The sequence below is a fragment of the Alligator sinensis genome, unplaced genomic scaffold (assembly GCF_000455745.1).
Source record: "Alligator sinensis unplaced genomic scaffold, ASM45574v1 scaffold1490_1, whole genome shotgun sequence".
Lineage (NCBI taxonomy): Eukaryota > Metazoa > Chordata > Crocodylia > Alligatoridae > Alligator > Alligator sinensis.
The window spans coordinates 88,391-108,408 of NW_005843447.1; the positions used below are offsets into that span (position 1 = coordinate 88,391).

General features: G+C 61.4%; 2 protein-coding genes and 1 pseudogene across 3 annotated transcripts; 2 read left to right on the forward strand and 1 right to left on the reverse strand.

The window, feature by feature from the left end:
* Positions 1-4,710: 4,710 nt before the first annotated feature.
* LOC112548712 (HLA class I histocompatibility antigen, A-74 alpha chain-like) lies at positions 4,711-5,721 on the reverse strand. The gene is made up of 2 exons (XM_025195261.1): positions 5,604-5,721; positions 4,711-5,066 (listed from the first exon to the last, which is right to left on the reverse strand). The coding sequence occupies exons 1-2, from the start codon at positions 5,677-5,679 to the stop codon at positions 4,711-4,713; spliced, it is 432 nt and encodes a 143-aa protein (XP_025051046.1). The 5' UTR covers positions 5,680-5,721.
* A 3,720-nt stretch (positions 5,722-9,441) lies between these two features.
* On the forward strand, positions 9,442-12,350 carry LOC112548714 (avidin-like). 2 transcript variants are annotated; one of them, XM_025195263.1, is made up of 5 exons: positions 9,442-9,546; positions 10,473-10,540; positions 10,860-11,073; positions 11,560-11,680; positions 11,779-12,350. In XM_025195263.1, the coding sequence occupies exons 3-5, from the start codon at positions 10,902-10,904 to the stop codon at positions 11,942-11,944; spliced, it is 459 nt and encodes a 152-aa protein (XP_025051048.1). In that variant the 5' UTR covers positions 9,442-9,546; positions 10,473-10,540; positions 10,860-10,901; the 3' UTR covers positions 11,945-12,350. The 2 variants fall into 2 exon arrangements, with proteins under 2 accessions (XP_025051048.1, XP_025051047.1); XM_025195262.1 differs by lacking the exon at positions 10,473-10,540 and having other exon boundaries at positions 9,449-9,546.
* A 321-nt stretch (positions 12,351-12,671) lies between these two features.
* Positions 12,672-15,461, forward strand: LOC112548713 (annotated as a pseudogene).
* Positions 15,462-20,018: the final 4,557 nt, after the last annotated feature.

The following is a 20,018-nucleotide window of genomic DNA, read 5'->3' on the forward strand; positions in this document are numbered from 1 at the left end:
GCGCAGGGCCGGGTCTTTCCCCCCCCTGCCCAGGTGACCAGAGCATCGCCTCCCAGGCGCCAGGCTTTTGTCTGCAGACAAGGAGCGAGATCCCCGCTGTGAGGGATTCAACAGCAGCCTCTCAGGCTGGCTGAGACAGATCTCTGGAGAGGGGCACCGACGGGGCATTTCTGCCACAGCTTCCTCTCCTGGCAGCCAGGCAATGCAGCCAGTGCAGAGCCCAGGCCGATGGGATGGTGTATGGGGTGGGTCTGCACCCCCAGTACAGGCAAAGGTGGAGTCTGCACAGGAAAGAGCCTGGGGCTGGGATACGTGCACATGGGGATGGGGGGGGGCGCATTGCCGGGGTCTGCTCCTTTCCTCATGTAATGCGGGTGAATATGTTGGAGCTGGTCCTGTGGGGAACCCCACCATCAGGAGGACAGAGCTGACAGGGCCACGCACTTGATGCTGCATGGCACACGCAGGCAGCATCAGCTGTCGCAGGAGTGAAGCCCCCAGGGAGGCCTGGTCCCTAGCCCCTGCTGACTGCTGCTAAGGACCGCTGCCTGGGGGAGCTCCATGCACTAGGCTTGCCTCCCAGGGTGCCAGCAGCCCAGCCCAGGGCCATGCACCACAGGGGCAGCACCCACCACAGCACAGCCACAGACCCACGGGGCCCTTGGCCAGGCACTCCCCGAGGGTGGCCGGGCAAAGGCGCCAGAGAGCAGCAGGACCTGATGCCTCCTCATGCAGCTCTGGCTTGCAGGACAGGGCACGGGGATGCCTGGGATGACCCTTCATCCCCCACCGAGCCCCAGGGCTCTGCCTGCCCCACTCACCTGGTTGTTTTCCAGTCGTCCTTCTCGGAGTTGACCTCCTCCCTCAGCAGCCATATCGTGCGGAGCGATTCCTCCCCTCTCTTGTCCATGAAGCACTGGCCCACGAAGACAGTGGTAGAGTCTGTGGGCAGTGGGCAGGTGAGCACTGTGGGCCCCGCTGTGGGTTCTGGCTCCCTACCCACACTATCCATGCTGGCCAAGCATGTGGCTACCAGCTAGCATCTGCCCAGTGGGCACATCCGCAGGGGCCACTGTTGTCACTCCAGGTGCGCCCAGACCAGGGGTCTTTTGGTGCAGGTGTCAAAGGAGACATTGCTCCCTGTGCACAGCGGAAGGACAGGCATTAGCTAGGTGTCTCTGGCCCCATGAGATCCTCCAGCCCCATCCTGCACCTCCTACCCCAGGCTCAGGAGAGCCAGGTGGGCACAAACTGCTGCCAGCACTGCCAGGAGGCTCTTTGCGCTCACTCTGTCCTGCAGGACGGGGGACGAGGCGTTGGCTGCCAGGGGCTGGCCAGGTCACCAGGCTGGTAGCTGCACCTGTGAGCTGGCCCCTGCCCCTGTCCCTTGCCCAGGGCTCGCACCGAGGAGGTGGCATTGCCCAGAGCCCCATGGCCCCACACCCAGCCAGACCTCCCAGCTCCACAGCAGGGAGGCGAGACCTGGCAGCCCAGGAAACAGCCCTGCCCCAGTGCACAGGAGATGGGGCAGGGGTGAGATAGCCCCCCAGGCCAGGGGTCCATGTGCTAACAGCAGCCTCCAAGCACAAAGTGCAGGAGACCCCCCACCCCCAGGAGCCGCCGAGCTCCCGGCTGGGCCAGCGCTGACACCCGAGCATGGAGGGTACAGACATTGCCAGCGACAAGACGCTAGCCTGGTTCATCACCCTTCAAACCCCATGGAGCTGAGACCCAGCAGGACTGCCCTGTCTTGGATCAGCTTCCTGGGACCAGCCCACAGCCCCCACTTTATCCACCACCCCTGCCCCAGTGCCCTCCCCTGAGTCAGGTCCATCACAGTGACACTCACCGCAGCTCTCCGAGGATTCACTGTCCGGGGCGTCATGGGCTGAGAGAGAAGGAAGACAGGTCAGAGCTCCCTGAGCACAGGGACCAGTTCCCCCGGCCCAATGTCCCCCATGCCCTGCACCAACCCCTGCCCACAAGACCCACAGACTCCAGGCTGACGGGTGCCCTTGTGACTCCCCAGACAGGAGCGAGGCCCAGCCTCCCGGCACCACCCGGCAGCTGCGGGGAGGCAGCGTGGGGCTGGGTGATGCCGCCTGCCCAGGGGCAGCTCTGCACAGAGCCCACGGCACCGGGGTGGGGGAGAGAGGAAGGGGCTTCGCGCTCACCAGGCACTGCTCTGTAGAAGGGGGCTATGTAGGTGCTACTTTATCTTCAGCTGCCTGTCTGACTACAGAGAGATGGGACAGGTCAGCGACTGCAGCTACTTCCACAACGGGACGGCTCCGACCTGGGGTCAGCCCAGAAAGGAGCTGCCTGCACAGCACGGAGCCGGGGACTCAGACCGGGACGTGGGGCTAGGACACCCCCACGGGGGAGGGGGATGGGCTGTGGGGCATGGTCCATGTGGAGCCAAGAGCAACCCTCAGGGCCCCAGCAAGGCAGCCTCACAGTGCTGGGCTGGGGTCTGTTTGCTGCCACCCCAGGGGTGTGTGGACTGGGAAGCCCAGAGCCCTGTCCCCCCAGGTCCCAGGCACGGCCGTGCTGAGCCCTCCCTCCTTCCCTTCAGCGGTGATGAGCCCTCCCTACCCCCGCCTTGACCCCAGACCTGGGCATGGCCTGGCCCTGAGGGCTTTGTCCGGCACTTACTGCAGAAGGTAACAGCTGTGACTGTCGTGGCCGTGACCAGCATGACCAGCACGATGACAGTCGGCATCAGGTCGGACTCTGGAAGAGGGAAGGGGCCTGTGAGCAAGAGGAACCCCCAAACTTGCCCCTAACATTGCATGGGCCCAGTGCCCCCTCCCCATCAGTGCCCCCTGCATCCTCCGACCCCCAGTTCTTTCCCCGCTCAGTGGGCTCAGACAGCCCCTCGCTCCCCGAGCACCATGTTTCTTCTCCCTCCCGTGTGCGCGGGGGTCACTCACCCGTCCTGCCCTTGTCCCAGGCCACTCTCAGGGCTGCACCCAGGCTCACGTGCTCCATTGCTGCTCGAGTCGATCTTGATGGTGCCCCTGGTGAGGTAGGTCCCGTCTCCACTGGGAAGGACCCCCGAGCAGCTCGTCTCCTGAGGCTGTGCCTCCCTGCTTTCCAGCTACACAACAGCCACGTCCCTGGGGTAGAAGCCATGGACCCGGCAGGACAGGATGGTGAGTCCACCCTGGGATGAAGGCCTGTGGCTCACCTGTGCCACAGGACACCCTGGGAGGGAGGAGACACCTGTTAAAGGGACCATTCCTACTGGGTCCTCAGCACCCCTGCCAGGAGGCCAGGCTTGGCCCCGCACTTGGCCACACAAACTGGCTCCAGCACCCATTTCAGGCAGGAGCTGACGGCGTTGGGGTGGGAGCACAGGGGATGGGAGACCCGGCTGCGCTGGGCTCGGGGCTGCAGGAACGGGGTCCCATACAGCTGATCTCTGGTTCAGAGTCACGCGCCCAGGCACGTGGACGCTGCCCAGCTGGGAGACCTGACCTGGGCAGGGACAGGGGCAGCGTGTCCCACAGCAGTACATGAGCTGGAGAGTGTGAGACCCTGAAACACACAGATCCAGGACCTGGTCATGGTCATGGTCACAGCCCAGGGAGCAGGTGCCCGAGGGCTGCCAGGCTGGGCAGGGGCAGAGCTGACCCCAGGGATTGGGTGGGGGCAGCACTAGAACAGCTCAGGGGCTCCAGTCACGGAGAACAAGGCTGAGGGGACACAACTGCAGTCCCTGCATACCCTGGAAGAGCAGGAGCCCACGGCTGGGGAGGAGGGTGGAGGGGAAGGGCAAAGTTGGGGAGGAAGGGGCAGGCCAGAAAGCAGAGCGGTGCTTCAGGGGGCTCAGCAGGAGCAGAGCCGGCTCTGTAGGGAGCAGCAGGCAGGGTGGGAAGGGGGCTGGGCTGGGCAGAAGCGCAGACGGGACCCCCAGGAACGGGAGCTGCAACCCTTGCCCTCACTGACGGCACCAGTCACACCAGCTTCTTGCACCCCATCCCAGGAGATCCAGCTGCCCAGGCTGGTGACACAGAGCCCTGCAGCCAGCTGCCCTGGGCACCCGTCTCTGGTGCATGTCGGAGTTGGCAGCATGGCCCTGGTGGCACATGGCAGGGCAGTGACAGCCCCTGGCTGACCCTTCTCAGGAAGGCCGAGCAGGGTCTGGAGGCCAGAAGGGCCAACCTCAACCACAGCTCACCTGTCCGTGACCCTGAGATGCTCTGGGCAGGGCTCAGGGAGCTCCGGACAACAGGACAGGGCGTGAGCTGGGGAGCTGTGCACTGATTCATGGCAGGGCAGAGAACAGCTGTTCCCATTGCTATCGGGCTCACGAGGTTTCCCTCCACGCATTGGCCTGGGGGCTCCCACCCGGGGACAAGGGCTGGGATCCTGCTGCAGGAGACAGACAGCCCGGGTGGGAGGGGTGGAGGGGGTCTGTGTAACAGGCACCGAGGCGCTGACCTGCCAGGCCAGGGAATCACCAGAGCCTCGGTCTGCTGGGCACAGGCCAGGGGATGCTGCTGACACCACATGCATGGGAGGGGGAGAGTGCTGCTCCCGCAGCCCCCTGACCTCTTGGCTGGAGACTGAGACTGCAGCTACAAGCTACAAGGCGCCTGCACCCCAGCCCCTGCCCAAGGCAACTGCAGGGCGGAGCTGGCAGCAGGGACACACAGACCAGACACGAGACAATGCAACGCTCTCCCAACTCCCCACCCCGAGCTGCTAATGGGCAGGTGCTTCCCCGATGCCCTCATCAGTCACCCAGTCCCCAAGGCCCCTCGGCCTCCTGCCCACACCTGCCTGCTCACACTCGCCCCTGGTCTGGTTGTAGCGATGCCGCAGCGTGAGCAGGTTCCGCTTAAATCTGTCCTGCCAGCCCCGCAAGCGCATGGTTTCTGTGTCCCCGAAGTAGGGGCCGACGGCCCCCTGCACCCAGTCCCCGCGTGGCTCCTGTCTCTGTGTCTCGCTGTCGTAGTGGAGAATATGCTGGTCATCCACATAGCCCATGGCAGTGAAGTCAGGCACGTCCCAGCCAGGATCTGTCACCCCCGTGTAGAAATGCCGGTAGGAGTGGCAGCCTGCAGGAGTGACGGGTCAGCACCAGCGGGGGCAGATGCCAGTGCCCGCGGGTGCTTGCTGCCCCCTCCCGGAGGGGCTGCAGAGGATGGACACGGGGCTGCGCCAGGCGGGAGTGGGGGCACAGAGCGAGGGGGCGGTGGGGCCACCAGGACAGGGCAGAGCCGGCTGGGTGCAGGGCAGGGGCTGGGGAGCAGGGACGGGACTGACCCCGCAGGGCACAGGCCTGGCCTGGAGGGGCCACACACCATGTCCCACAGCCCGGTCGTGCTCCCCACACACCCCGTCCCAGGCATGGGCCCCGCACAGTCCAGACACTCGGCCTACCCTGCTCCGGGGGAGCCCTCGTGCGCCCGAGTCCGCACCAGGGACCCGCAACCAGGGCCTGGGCTCAGCCCCTCTCGGCATCGGTCTGGTCCCACTGCTCGGAAATCACTGGGACCCCACAGCCTAGCCTCCACACGTGGAGCAGAGCAGGACTCTGCATCAGGGCTCGGCTCTGTCCCACCCCCGGGCCAGCTACAGTGATCGCCACTTACCGGCGCTGGCTCCTGGGACGGCCGCAGCGCCCAGGAGCAGCAGCAGGAGCAGCAGCTGGGAGCCTGACGCCACCATCGCAGCAGCTTCCTGCGGCACTTCCAGATGCAATGTCTGTGTGCAGCGGCCAGTCCTGCGCAGCGACAGGTGCAATGGGCTGTGGCACAGCCCGCAGGGTGCTGCAGGGTCCCTGCGCAGTGCGGGGGGAGACGGTGCTTGTGAGCTGGGCTCAGGCCCCAGGAGTCCTGCCGGGGCACAGCCCAAACCATCCACTGCAGGGGATGAACTGAAGTTGCTTCCTTACTCCTTAACCTACACCCAAGAAAAGCTTGTTATTCATGAATGACATGTTCAGCAGATAAAGAATTGAATTATCTATGCATATTTACTAATTAATATGTAAAACAATATCCTGTATCAAGTACAGTGCCCTAAACGAAGATCAGATGAGGATGGAATTATGGGGGCAAAATACTTTTTGGGGCCCCCCAAACGCTCTGTCGACGCTACCGGGGGAACTGTCCTGAAGCCCCCTGAGTGCAGCCCTGCCCGGCCTAAAACGTGGCTTGGACCTGCCAGGCTGCCTCCTCCCCGAGTCCTCTCCCCCACCCGGCCACTGCACTAAGTATAATGCCTCGAATAAGAAACTGGTTTTCGGATGGGATCCTGGCTGGAAATCCTCCGTGGGCCACCCCACACCGTGCCTCTTCGGCACCTCTGCCTGGAGTCTTGTCTGGCCCAAAGCGCACTTTGGCTGTTTTCTTTCTGTGGTAACATCTGCAGGTGTCAGCCGTGCTGCCGGGTCCTGCTGCAGCAGAGAGGCGGCTCCGTCCTCCCCGCTCGCTTGCTGGCTCGCTGGCTCGGGCAGCTGGGCTGCGGGGAAGGAGCAGCTGCCACAAGTGGGCTGAGCCCTTTCCAGCCGGATGCCTCTCGCAGCTGCTGCAGTGGTGCTGAAAACCGGGTGCCTGGTGTCACAGGAGACAAAGTAGTTCCTGAAGTTGTTTATTAGTCATGTCTTGTAATTCCTCTTGTTTAACAGCCCTGCTGACTGCTTCCAGTCCTAGCTGACAGCCCCGGCTCAGGAATGTTATTTTAACTCAGGCAAAGGTGAACTCTGGTGTAGAGATGCATAAGGGTGCCTTGTGTGCGAGGGGCCAGGCTGTGTCCATGCTGCCCCAGGCTGTGATTGTCCCCACACCGGCCACCTTTCCCCAGGTCAGCCTCTCCCCCGGTGCTCTCTGGGAGGACCCATGCCGGGAAGGGGCCGGACCAGCGCTGGTCTTAGCCTTGGTGCAGGGGCAGCAAGTGCCTGCAGCGTGCTGAGCGAGGGGCCGGGCTGAGCGGGGTCCCAAAGGCTCATTGCATGGGGGGCCTGTGCTGAAAGCGCCAAGGCAGCCCCTCCATGCACAGCACAGCACAGCTGCCCTGTGACCTTGGGCAGGCGCTCGCACTGCACCATGACATGTGGGAGGCAGGCACCCCCACCGCACTGCAGCAACCTGTCTCTGCAGCACGCAGCAACATGCCCCTTTCCTTGCACCCCAGGCCGGGCTGTGCACTGCTGGGCAGCCTCTGCCATGACCTGGACGTGATGCACCCTTGCACCGCCCTGTGAGACCCGCTCCCCGTGACACAGCCTCTCCCACGCAGGGCTCACAGAGGCAATCCTCAGTGTTTCCCCACAGCACTTTCTGCAGGCGTGAGAGCAGTCCCGGCCTATCCCCCAGGGGCTTCCTGCAGAGGACTTGCAGTGACGGGGGGCGCGGAGGTGGCTCTTCCCCTCTGTACAGCCCCTTACACAGCCCGCAGGCGACAGGCAGGGACAGTTCTGGTCCCAGGAGCTTCTTGAGACAGAGGGGCTGGTAGAGCTGCTGGGCAGAGGGGCCATCCACGGCAGGCTGGTGCAGCCAGTGCAGGGCAGGGCAGTGCCTTCCTGCCAGGGCTGGAGGCTGGAGTCAGGTGGCAGAGGCCCAGGGTGGCATGGCGGGGTGGGAGGGCTGGAGGCTGGTGCTGAGGCTCCTGGGGCAAGGTCAGCCTTGGGCTGGCTGGAGGGTGTGAGGGGTGGGATCAGGTGGCTGAGATGGGCCTTGAGCAGGGGACTGCCTTGGAGCAGCTGAGGGGAGACAGAAGGGCAGCGTGGGACCCAGGGAGCAGGGGGCACGTGTGGGGCTGCCTGCATGGGGGACAATGCATTGGCTTCAGCACGTGTACCGCAGCAGGCCCAGGATGGGGATTGTGCCCACGGGAGGTCAAGAGTCGGGCCTGGCCCAGGCAAGGGAACAGCCAGGTCTGGAAGGGGTGGCAGCAGTGGGATGCCGGCAGCAGGTGGAGCGCGGGGAAGCTCCAGGTGGGAACCAACTGTGGCCGCGTCCACAGCGTTTACGGCCCAGAGAGACAGGACCTCGATGCTGTCCTCCAGGGAGGGCTGAGCCCTGCCCCTGGCATCTTGCTCTTGCCTGGCCCCACTCCACACCTGCTCGGTGATGAGCAGCTCCCCCGGCTCCACCTGGCCCTGCCTCTGCTTCCAAGCGCTGCCAGAGGCGCTGGACCACATCCTGTCAGCTCCAGCCCAAGTTTCCCGTCTGTCGAGATCCGTCTACGTTGTGTTCTGTCCTCCAGCGTGTTCACAGCCCTTCCCCGTGCCCTGCTGTGCCCTACACAAACTTGCTCCAGAAGCTTTCTGTGCCAGTGTCCACATCATCAATACACAGGATGAGCAGCCCCTGTGGGGCTCCACTCGAAGCCTCCCGCCATCCTGACATGGGCCCAGACAGAACTGCCCTTTGCTGGCAGCCACTGAGCCAGTCATCTCTCCCCCTTACAGGACCTGTGTCCCACCCACATTTCTCCAGTTCGTGAATGAGAAGGTCATGTGGGACTCTGTCCAAAGCCTTCCTGAAGTCCAGGTACACGATGCCCACATCAGGCCCTTGATCCACAGCATGCCTTCTTGGGCACCGTCCCCCAGGAGATCAAGTTTCTTGGACACCACTTGTTCTTAGCTGATGTGCTGCAGCAATATGACACAGGTTGTTTGTTTGTTTGTTTTTTTTTGGGGGGGGGGGGCAGGTCCAGCACTATGTTATCCAGTTTAAGATCAAAGCAAAGCAAAATGCAGTATTGATGGCATGTGCACAAATGGGCTGGATTATATGTTAAGTTTAGAAAGCGCAACCAGCTGGACAGATAGTCAGAGGATGTTGCCATTAGACCAGTTTAGTGCACTCCTCTTACTCAGATTTCTCATACAAAATCTCGCCCTCGTGAGCATCCAGCCCGGCACCCAGTCTCTGCACCGGAGTTCACCGTCGCTTGAGTTAAAATGACCACACCAGGGTCAGGGCTTTCAGCATGAGCTGGAAGCAGCTGGCAGGGCTAGGAAATACACAGCGACACCTGCTATATGCACAGAAAGGAGGAGAGTGGCATGAACGGACCACAAAGCCCTTTGAAAAGGAGGGAGAGTCGTTAGTGCCCGTCGGGTGCTCAGGTGCTGCTCCCAGCAGCTGTGTTTAAAGTTTGGATGGAGCAGGACGCAAAGCGGGTGATGTCCCCATCCCAGGTCCTCCTCTGCCTGCGGGCAAAGGGCAACAGGTGAACAGAGCCGCCAGACGCAGACCCGGCACCACCCTGCTCCTGTCTCCAGAGAGTCGCCCTGCCCTGCCCTTCTCCCTATCGCTTTCATTGTTGACACCAGGCCCTCGGTATCCAGGATGTGGGCAGCAGCGCAGTGAGGCGTCGGACACTTCAGTTTCGGGAACTGCTCCTTCCCCCGCAGCCCAGCTGCCCCGAGTAGGCGAGAAGGACGGAGCCGCCCCTTTGCTGCAGCAGGACCAGGTGGCACGTCTGACATCTGCAGACGCTGGAGAAATAGAGAGGGAAATCCACCTCCCGCTGGCCCTGGCCCTGAGCCCAGCGTTGCTGGGGGTGGCATCGTGGAGCAAGGTGCGGTGGTGGTGCCCAGGGCAGGGGACCAGGTGCTTGCCCTGGCGGGTCAGGTTGCCGGGAAACACCATGTATCTGGTCCATGAAGGCAGTTTTCCTTAAGCGTGCTCAGGGATAACTGTTCTGGCATGGTTTAGTACTTGCCAAGGTATTAGGGCCTGAAGCCCGCTTTATGGACATGGGAGGCCCCCCCTAGCTTGCTCTTGCGGCCCTACGGCTGAGGGCAGGTGAAACTCGGGGGCATCTGAACCCCAAGCCTTTGGGCTTGGGCTCAAGTGTAGGACGCCCACCAAAAGACTTTGCAAGTATCTGAAGGCCCTGGGGGGGTGGAGGATTTTTGCCAGTTGTAGGGCCACTTATGGTCCTGGACTGACTCACGGATTTGGACTTGACTTGGCTGTGTCGTGGAAAACACACGCAGCAAACTTTTGGGTCAGGTCAGCAGGAGCTTTATTTGGATAGAGCTACAGCTGTGGGGGGGGCCCCAAAGTGACATGGATCACCATGCACTTGGAGGGGGCTCCCTGCCTAAACGTTAAAGCAAAAGGCTTATATACCTTTTCAACAGCCACCTACAATTCACGTGAACATATAGTGAAATGTTTAGAAACCTAGCTGCAGTAACAGTTACAAAAACATTATTTTCATTTCTTTATTACAAAACACGTTTTTCTTGCTGTCTCAGTAACTGCTGATTACTACAAGGCCAGACATTCTTCCTCTTTTCCTAGTCTGCACTTTTACACAACGCCTTTTGTTTTATCTTTACAACCTTTTTTTTTTTATCAAAGTTCAACGCCTTTACTTGTTTTATACCACAGCTGGGAACACAAAAAATGTCTTGAAAAATAAAAAAAAGGTCTGGGTCGTGCTTCATGGCTTCTGCTGACCCAGGGAAGCAGCCAGGCTTTCTTCTGCTCTTTTAGAAGTCACTTTGCCGAGGGGGTGGAAACCTCTGTGCGGGGCAGGAGCCGGCCAAAAATGCGACTGCCAGGTGAGAAGGGAGCCCAGGGCCAAAGCCACCAGCAAGGCCCTGAAAGGTCAGCTATCCCTGCCCTCCTGGGTGCAGCGCCTCGCCGGTCTGGCCTCCCTTCACCGCCTTGGGCCGCAAGCCTGGACGTTTCCGGCAGAGCCGTCCTGCAGCTGGTGCCACGGAGCACCCTGCTTTAGGTGGCTGCACGGGGGGCGCGGGTCCAGCATGGGCACCTGCCCCTGCCTCGTCCTGCTGGACACGGGGCCTGGGGCAGTGGGCAGGGTGGCCTCTCCTGTGGGTGCCGCGTGTGCCCTGTACTGACCCATGTGCTCCCACGCAGTGCGTCCTGTCCGGGCAGTGGCAGAACGAGCTGGGCTCCCAGATGCGCATCTTTCATGTGGAAGTAGACGGCAGCTTCTCCGGCAAGTACAGGACGGCCGTGTCGGCCACACAGGTGCCCATCCAGCCCGCACTGCTGTGTGGGTCCCAGCAGCTGCATGGTGAGGGGCAGCAGCCCACCTTCAGCTTCACCGTCAACTGGAAGAGCTTCTCAGGTGCGTGCCTGGCAGCTGCAGACCCTGGCGGAGGCGGGGAGCCCCAGCCCTGCCCCTCGTCTGCTCTCTCCTCCCCCCCATTCCCCCCCCTGCCGCCCCGCCCTGGCCTCTGCCCTCTCCCCTGCACTCAGCCACTGGCTGCCCTTGCAGGAGACCCTCTCCCCTTCCCTGTTGCCCACCCCTGGGGCACTGGGCTGCAACCCTCTGCCCTGGCCTGGAACAGCAGGAGAGGCCTGGGAACAGCCAGGATGTACCAGGATGGCCCCACATCACCTGCCCACCTCCCACCCTCCCCACAATCCATCCCCATTGCTAGGGCCGGCCGCAGCCTGATCCTTGGCCCGGGCGCACCTGGGGTGACAACAGTGGCCCCTGCGGACATGCGTGGCTAGCTGGCAGCCACGTGCCTGGCCAGCATGGATAGTGTGGGTAGGGAGCCAGAGCCCACGGCGGGGCCCACAGCGCTCACACGCCCACTGCCCACAGCCTCGACCACCGTCTTCGGGGGCCAGTGCTTCGTGGACAAGAGCAGGGAGGAATCGCTGCGCACCATGTGGCTGCTGAGGGAGGAAGTCAACTCCGAGAAGGACGACTGGAAAGCAGCCAGGTGAGCGGGGCAGGCACGGCTCTGGGGCTCAGTGGGGCGTGAAGGGCCATCCGTCCCCATGTGCACGTATCCCAGCCCCAGGGCTCTTCCCTGTGCAGACTCCACCTTCGCCTGTACTGGGGGTGCAGACCCCCTCCCACGCCATCCCATCAGCCTGGGCTCTGCACTGGCTCCACGTCTGGCTGCCAGCTGTGCATTCAGCATGGTGAGCAACAGTGCTACCTTGCACTGTGGGCTTGGGCAGTGCACCTGTCCAAGCTTTAGCTTGAAGACTCTAGGAGCACTGAGTGGTGCCACTAAGTGCCTGGGCTGTGGATGTGCTGGAACAGAGACGTCTGCACACAAGGCTTGTAGGTAAGTTGTTAATGAGCCGCCTTGACTGTGAGGACCATAAATCAAGGTGAAAGACACGGGCTGGAAGGAGAGAAGAAAGAGTCCTGTGCAGACCTGGCAGAGATTGTTCCCGGATGACCAAAGGAAGCCCCGTGTACATGTGGGGAGAAGCCGGGGCAGCGCTGGGAGCTGGTCCGGCACACGCAGAGCTGCTGCCCCCTCTCTCCTGCTTCTCCCCAGCCGGCACCGGGGAGGAGCTGCTCTGTGCTGCTGTGGGCCCGGTGGGCGCTGAGATACATGCACGTGTTGTCATTCAGGGGGAGTAATAAAAGACAAGGCTGCCAACCTGTCTCGTATCTCTTCTCTGACCCACAGTGTGTCTGTGCCCTGCCTGCCATGCTCTGCTGGGCCCAGGGGTCCTGTTGCAAGTGGGGCACAAGTTACTGAGCTTCTCCCTGGCTGGGGATCTCTCCCTATGTGGACATCTTGCACTTGGTCACAGGTCCCTTTTGCTGCCTGGCAGCTGTTTCTGAGCAGCAAGATAATAGCAAGGACAGTCATAGAGAAAGTGAGAGCAACCGTGAGTGACCCCTCCATGGACTTCCAGTAAGGGGAACTGCCCATGTCACATCCTCTTGGCAGGGGTGTAAAAGGGGTCATGCAGAGATCCCAGGCACAAGTCCCTGCTGCAGAGACTCACCAAACCCACCAGCAGCTCCAGCTCCCAGCGATGATGCAGAGCATCAGCTTCATCATGGTCCTTGTCCTGGCTGGGGTGACCCTTGGCATCCCTTTAAATTGGAAGGTACTCAGCAGGCAGGTGCAGCGCTGGTGGCAACAGGGGTTTCACGCTTCCTCTGCACTGTCTTGAGATGCTGCGGCATGCACTGTTGGGGGATCCTAGGGGTTGAAGTCCAGAGCAGAGGGTGGTGGGGCCTGGCAGGGCTGTGAGTGGGGAGGGGAAGGGGCTGGGACCTGCCCCTCTACAGGGGCTCTGATCTAGGGTACCACAGGACCTGTGCCCCGGAGACCCCGGCTGAGCCGCTGGCTGCCCGGGCAGGGACACTGTCTCCCTGATGGGCAAACGCAGCGATGGCTCTGGGGTGTGTGACCTCAGCGTGAAGGACTCCCAACAGGTAGGCTAGGATGCCCCGTGGCTGTGACCGTGGCAAGGTTGGGGCACCACAGACATCTCGGGCACAAGCCTAGAGTGTTTCAGCAGCGTGCGGGACCATGCGACGGGTCTGGCAATGGGCTGACCATGCAGGAGGCCTGGTGGGATCTGCCAGACCTAGGTCTGCAAAGGGGTGCGCTGCCCAAACCAGCGCACTGGGAGGTTCTCCAGCCCCCCACGCCCTTCCCTGCCCATTGTGAGCTGCCTGAGTCTCGGGACCAGCCGGGCAGAGGCTCCGTCAGAGCAGTGTCCTTAGTCCTTCGCCTGTCCCCTCCTCAGCAGCTTCATGTCTGTGGAGGCGACTGCACAGATTTGGGGCTGTCTGACATGGGACAGACCCAGGGAACAGAGTACAGCCAGCAGGCGCTTCCCTGCACAGCTCAGGACCCTCGTCCTCTGTCTCCTGGTTTCTGGGCTGGTCTGCAGCACTGGGGCGATGCCCTCGCTCAGGGGCCGGACCCTCTGCTGACCGCAGCCCTCCTCCGCAGTGCTCCCTGCTCGGGCGGTGGCAGAACGACTTGGGCTCGGAAATGAACATCTCAGCTGGGAACAACGCTGGGAAATTCTTCGGCACGTACCTCACCAAAGTCTCCGCCACACACAAACCAATTGCTGTGTCCCCCCTGAGGGGCAGCCAGCAGATGGGAAACGTGAAGCAGCCGACGTTCGGGTTCACCGTCACCTGGTCGTTCACCGGTACGTGGCGCCATGTGCGGTGGGGTGGGGAGGCCGGGGCAGCCCGTGCCAGTGCAAAGGGGGGGGTCCATCCACCCACCCTGGGCAGCACCCAGCTCCTGCCTCCGCTCCCCCTGTCCCCAGATTGCCCCTTTCAGCTCCTCTTCCCTGTGCCAACTGCCCCGTGCCTGGCACCAGCCCCAGCCCCAGCGGCGCACCCAGCAGTCCCCTCCCTGCCCAGGGCCCTCTCCCGCCATGCCGCTGCCCCGCTCTTGGTGCCGTGCCGCGGTGGCCAGGCTGGCAGGACCCCACAGTCTCTGGTCCAGTCCAGTCCAGTCCAGTCCAGTCCCTGCTGTCATGGGCACCTCGGCAGATCAGCCCTGCCACCAGCTCACCCAGTTCCAGCGGTCCGTGCCCCACTGCTCCACAGCCCCTTCCCTGCCCTCCCACTCACACCCACCCTGGATGCTGTCTGTCCGGGTCTTGGGATGCCACGGTCTCAGCTGCGGCAGCATCGGCTCTCGTCCCAACCTCTGCCTGCCCACAGACTCGACCACCGTCTTCGTGGGCCAGTGCTTCGTGGACGACAAAGGGAAGGAGACTCTGCAGACCATGTGGCTGCTGCGGAAGGAGGTCGACTCCATCGAGGACAACTGGCAAGCGACCCTGTGAGCAGCAGGGCCCGCCCTGGGCAGGGATCCCAGGGACCATGGTTTGGGGGAAAGGGAGGGGTGGGAAGGGTCCTCGCCCAGAGCAGATGGATGTGGTGCTGCCGTGGTCCCCTCCTGCCCCTGCCCTGAGCCGCGTGGGCAGGAGCACAAGGAGGGGATGGGGATGGGGATGGGGATGGGGAAGGAGCCTGGCAGAGCCCCTGGGCCCGCACCCCTCACAACTCTTGCAGCCAGAGCCAGGAGCAACCCCTGCACAACCCGGGGCTGCACTGCAGGGGCCAGGGTGCTGCGCTCGGCACTGCTTCAGCAGCACTGTGTCTGCTCCGCCGGGCCCTGGGGGTGGGAGGCACAGGGCAGGGGAGCCGCGCCTCGCCGGGGCAGCCCCTCCACGGTGCGGCTTCTTTCTGCTGCGCTCCTGGCACCAGCAGCTGCTCCCTGTGCAGCCGCAGGTGTCCCGCCTGCCCCACAACAGAGTGCCCGGACCTGCTGAGCCATGGCACGCGGGCACCCGCAGCAGGTCGGATATGGGCAAGGGCAGGGCTGGGCGGCTGCCCCGTGTCCGTGCTGGGAGCTGGCAGGGCTGGCGTGCAGCCCCCATGGGAAATCGCAGCAGCTCTGTGCCTTTCCTTCCCCACAGGGTCGGCACCAACAACTTCACTCGGCTTCAGTCGTAAGGAGTGGGAGCATCTTGCAGGCTCCGACTGCGCCTCCTCACTTCATGCCCATGGCAGGGCATCAGGTGGACCCGGTTCCCCAGTCTCATCTCTGCACCCTGGCTCCACACACCCCGCCCCTGCCCGCTTCTACTCTCACTCCACGTGGAGACAGTGATTGGTGCCATCAGCCCCTGCCCACCTCCAGTGCTTTCAGCCCGCGGCCCAGCCGGGCTTCGATCTGTGTGACCACTTGGCCCTGGATGCCAGATAAATCGTTTACAATGAAAAACCTGCCTGCTTGTGTGCCTGTGAGTCCCCGTGCTGCTCACACTCCGCTGCTCACTCTCCGGGTGGCAGCGTGCCCATTTCACACGGGGTTGGAGTCGCTTGTAAATTCACCCCGGATGTCAGACACATTTGCAGCAGCGAGTGCTGTTCATTAGCAGAACAAGCTCCCCAGGAACCAAGAACCAGTCGCTTTCGATAAGAGGTTTGTGGACCCGCAGACTGTGCTCTAGGCAGACACGAAGCCCGGGGCTTGGTGGGACTGGGGAACCGGGTCCAACTGATGCCCTGCCGGGGGGACGGGATCGAGAACCTGTCTCTCCGGGCCAGAAACACTTTGGAGACAGCCGCAGCTCATTCCCTGCCCGAGCTTCCCCGTGCTCCGCCTGTTGTCAGCACCCCTCCCTTGCCACTCCGGTCACACCGCAGCTGTTCCCCTGCCTGGGCCGGGCCCTGGCTCTTGGCCTCCCGTGGGCGCGATCCCTTTCCTGGCCCCGCTGCAGTACACGTGCAGCAGTCGGTGCATTCTCCCTCGCGCAGCCAGCCCCGCACGTGGGACTGCAACAGGGACACGGAGGCTCCTGGTACAAACCAGGATGAGACTCATTGAAGCAGCCCTGGACAGGTGGCGAGGTAAGAAATGGTAGCCAGAGAGCAGGAGGCAGGGGGAGGAAGGAGCTGCTGAGCGCTGGAGGCCAGGAGTGCCAATGGGCAGAGCCAGGTACGGGCTTGCTCGGGGAGGCAGCAGAGAAAGGGAAGGGACAGCGAGGGTGCACAGTGGTGGGGCAAAGTCCTGGGAGGAACTGAGGCCTCCCACAAGGAGGGGGAGAGACAGCGGGCTGAGGAAGCCCGGGAGCGGGGGGCAGTGCAGTGAGGACCCAGGGGTGGGTTACTGGGGTGGGCTTCATCTGCCCTAGGAAACTGGCTGTAGGACTGCTCGACACAGGGTTGTGTGAGGTAAAGATATGTACCATTTTCCTTCCGCGTCCCAAGGTGTGCACGTGTGGCATTCATGCGGGAACCGGGTTTTCTTGTTTTCTCTTTGGAGGACCAGAAAGGGACTAGCAGGGGAAGCTTGGGGTCCCAGTCATGCCAGAGAGGCACGGAGAGGCTCAAGCCTACCATGGTGGGCCCAAGCTGAAAAATAGCCAGAGGCAGGAACCAGGGCCAGGAGCCCAGCGCCCAGCTCAGGAAACCCGCAGAAAGGGAGGTGGGAAATCTGTCTCCTTCCTTAGAAATCATGGAAAATGAGGGCTGGAAGGGAGCTCAGGAGGTCACATCTAGTCCAACCCCCTGCTTAAAGCAGGACCAGCCCCAGTTATAGCATCCCAGCCAGGGCTTTGTCTACCCGGGTCTTCAACACCTCCAAGGATGGAGATCCCACCACCTCTCTGGGGAGCCTGTCCCAGTGCTTCACCACCCTCCTCGTGAGAGAGTTTTTCCGAATATCCAACCTCAACTTCCCTTGCTGCAGCTTGAGCCCATTGCTCCTTGTTCTGTCATCTGCCCCCACTGAGACCAGTCCAGCTCCATCCTCTTTTGAACCCCCTTCAGGGAGCTGAAGGCTGCTATCAAATCCCCTCTTGGTTTTCTCTTCTGCAGACCAAACAAGCCCAGGTCCCTTAGCTTCGCTTCACAAGTCCTGTCTCCCAGCCCCCAACCATTTTCATTGCTCTGCACTGGACTCTCTCCAATGTGTCCACTTCCTTTCTGCAGTGGGGGCCCACGACTGGACACCGGACTCCAGATGTGTCCTCCCCGGTGCTGAATAAAGGGGAAGAATCACTGCCCTCGATCTGCTGGCAACGCTCCTACCCATGCAGCCCAGGAGGTTGTTAGCCTTGGGGATCTGCTCCATGATTTTTCCAGAGAACGAGGTGACGAAGACTGGTCTGTAGTTTTCTGGATCCTTCTTTTTCCCTTTCTTAAATATGGGCACTGTTTGCCCTTTTACAATCATCTGGGACCTCTCCTGATCCCCGTGAGTTTTCAAAGATGATGGCCAGCAGCTCTGCAATAACGTCATCCAAGTCTGTCAGCGCTCTCAGGTGCATCCCATCTGGCCCCACAGCTTCTACACATCCAGCTTTTCTAAGTAGTCCCTACCTTGTTCTTTCACCACTGAGGGCTTCTCACCTCCTCCCCACGCTGTGCTGTCCGGTGCAGTAGTCTGGGACCTGCCCCTGGCTGTGAAGACTGAGCACTTCAGCATTTTCTGCATCCTCTGTCACCACGTTGCCTCCCCCATTCAGGAAGGGACCCGCGCTTTCCCTGATCCTCCTCTTGCTGCCGACATACTTGTAGAAACCCTTCTTGCCACCCTTCACATCCCTTGCTAGCTGCACCTCCAGTTGTGCTTTGCCTTCCTGACCTCGTCCTTTCTGTATGACTGAGCAATGCTCTTATACTCCTCCCCGGTTGGTTGTCCAAGTCTCCACTTCTGATAAGCTTCGTTTTTGTGATTGACTTTACTGAAGTGTTCCCTGCTAAACCTCGCTGGTCTTCTGCCACACTTGCTAGTCTTCTTGCACGTTGGGATGGCTTATTCCTGCACTCTCAGTAAGGCCTCTTTAAAATACAGCCAGCTCCTGGACTCCTCTCCCCCTCGGTCTGGCTTCCCACGGGACCCTGCCCATGAGTTCCCTGAGCGAGTCCAAGTCTGCTTTTCTCAAGTCCAGGGTCCTTACTCTGTTGCTCTCCATCCTTCCTGTCCTCAGGATCCACACTGTGCATCTTCATACTGTACATCTGTCATGTACACACTGTGCATCTGTGTCCATGAAGGTAGTGTTCCTGAAGTGCACCGCAGGAGAACTGATCTTCTGGCGTGGTTCACTTCCCACTGAGGTGTAGCGGCTTTAAGCCCAGTTTATGGAAATGGGAGTCTCCTCCCTTGTTTGCTCCAAGGGCCTTATGGTTAAGGGCAAGCAAAACCTGGGGGCATCTGAACCCCCAGCCTCCGGGCTTGGGCCTGCAAGTAGATTTCATAGTCGTTAGGGCTGGAAGGGACCTTGAAGATCATCAAGTCCAGCCCCCTGCCCCAGGGGCAGGAAGTCGGCTAGGGTCAAAGGATCCCAGCAAGGTAAGCAGCCAAACGTTTCTTGAAGGAGTCCAGAGTAGGTGCCTGCGCCACATCTGGAGGGAGTTTATTCAAGGCCTTGGGGGCTTGGACAGTAAACACATTTTTCCTTATGTCCAGCCTGAAACAGGTTGGTCTTGCAGGAGTTTATGACTGATGGTCCTTGTCATCCCTGGGGGCGCTCTGGTGAAGAGACGTTCCCCCAGATCCTGATGCACACCCCTCGTGTACTTATAGGCAGTCACCAGGCCCCCCTGAGCCTGAGCTTTTCCAGCTGAAGAGTCCCGTGGCTCGCAGCCTCTCGTCCTAAGGCCTGTTCTCCTGCCCTCTGATCATGCTCGTGGCTCTCCTCGGCACTCTCTCAATCTTCTCCCAGAACTGGACGCAGTACTCCAGCCGCGGCCTCGCCGAGGCCGAGTACAGCGGGAGAGTGACATCCTGAGATGTACTTGAGAAGCATCTAGGATGCAAGCCAGAGTATTGTTTGCTTTACCAGCTGCGACATCGCATTGGTGGCTCACGTTCATCCTGTGGTCAATCACGACCCCCAAGTCTCTTTCAGCCGCGGTGCTAGCGAGCGTAGCATTGCCGAGCCTTTAAGGTCCCCCTGTGGAGAACCTGGCATTTTTTGGTATTGAATGGCATCAGTTTTGTATCCGCCCTCTTATTAAGCTTATCCAAGTCAGCCTGGATCACTAGCCTGTCCTCAGGTGTGGGCACTAACGGCTGCCCGCCAAAGGTTTTGGGAACATCCGAAGCCCAGCTGTGGCTGGAGGATGCTTGCTGGTAGTAGGGCCACTTCTGGTTCTGGACTCTTGGATTTGGAATTAGTTTTGGCTAATTTGCCCTCGGATACAAATTATAAATCAATCAATCAATCAATCAATAAAATAAAACAACCCCCCCCTGCCAGGGTGCTAAACTGCTGGAAACCTACCTAGGTATCTCGCTTACTGTAATACAGAAAAGTGTTTTCAAACAGCTACTCTGCCGGCACAGTTTGCTCTGGGTTCCTCTGTGACATCTGTGCCCTTCCCCAAACCTAGCGCTTCAACAAGCCGCGCGGCGCGTGCACGAGACTCGCCGCTTTGGGGTCTGCACACGAAGGGACGCTCCCGTCTGTGCTTCAGGCTGCAAGACAAGGTTCCTTGGGTGAACTGGAGATCTTTTATTAGACCAACCCAAAGAGTTGGAGACTAGTGATTAAGTAAGCTTTCCAGTTCAAAACCCTTCGTCAGCCAGGGTCTCGCAGTGGGTCAGGCACCCTCGAGGTGTGTCCGGTGGTGGGGGAGAGGGGGGGCATGGGGCCCGAGCAGCGGCCGCGCTCCGGGCAGGGGCGGGCCACGCACGAGGTGCCGCAGCGGCCCCCGCAGCTCCCCGCTCGGGGCTCAGCATCCCCGCCCCGCCCCGCCCCGCCCGGCAGCGACGGGTATCGGGGGCGGGGCGGGGCGGGGGCAGCCAAGGG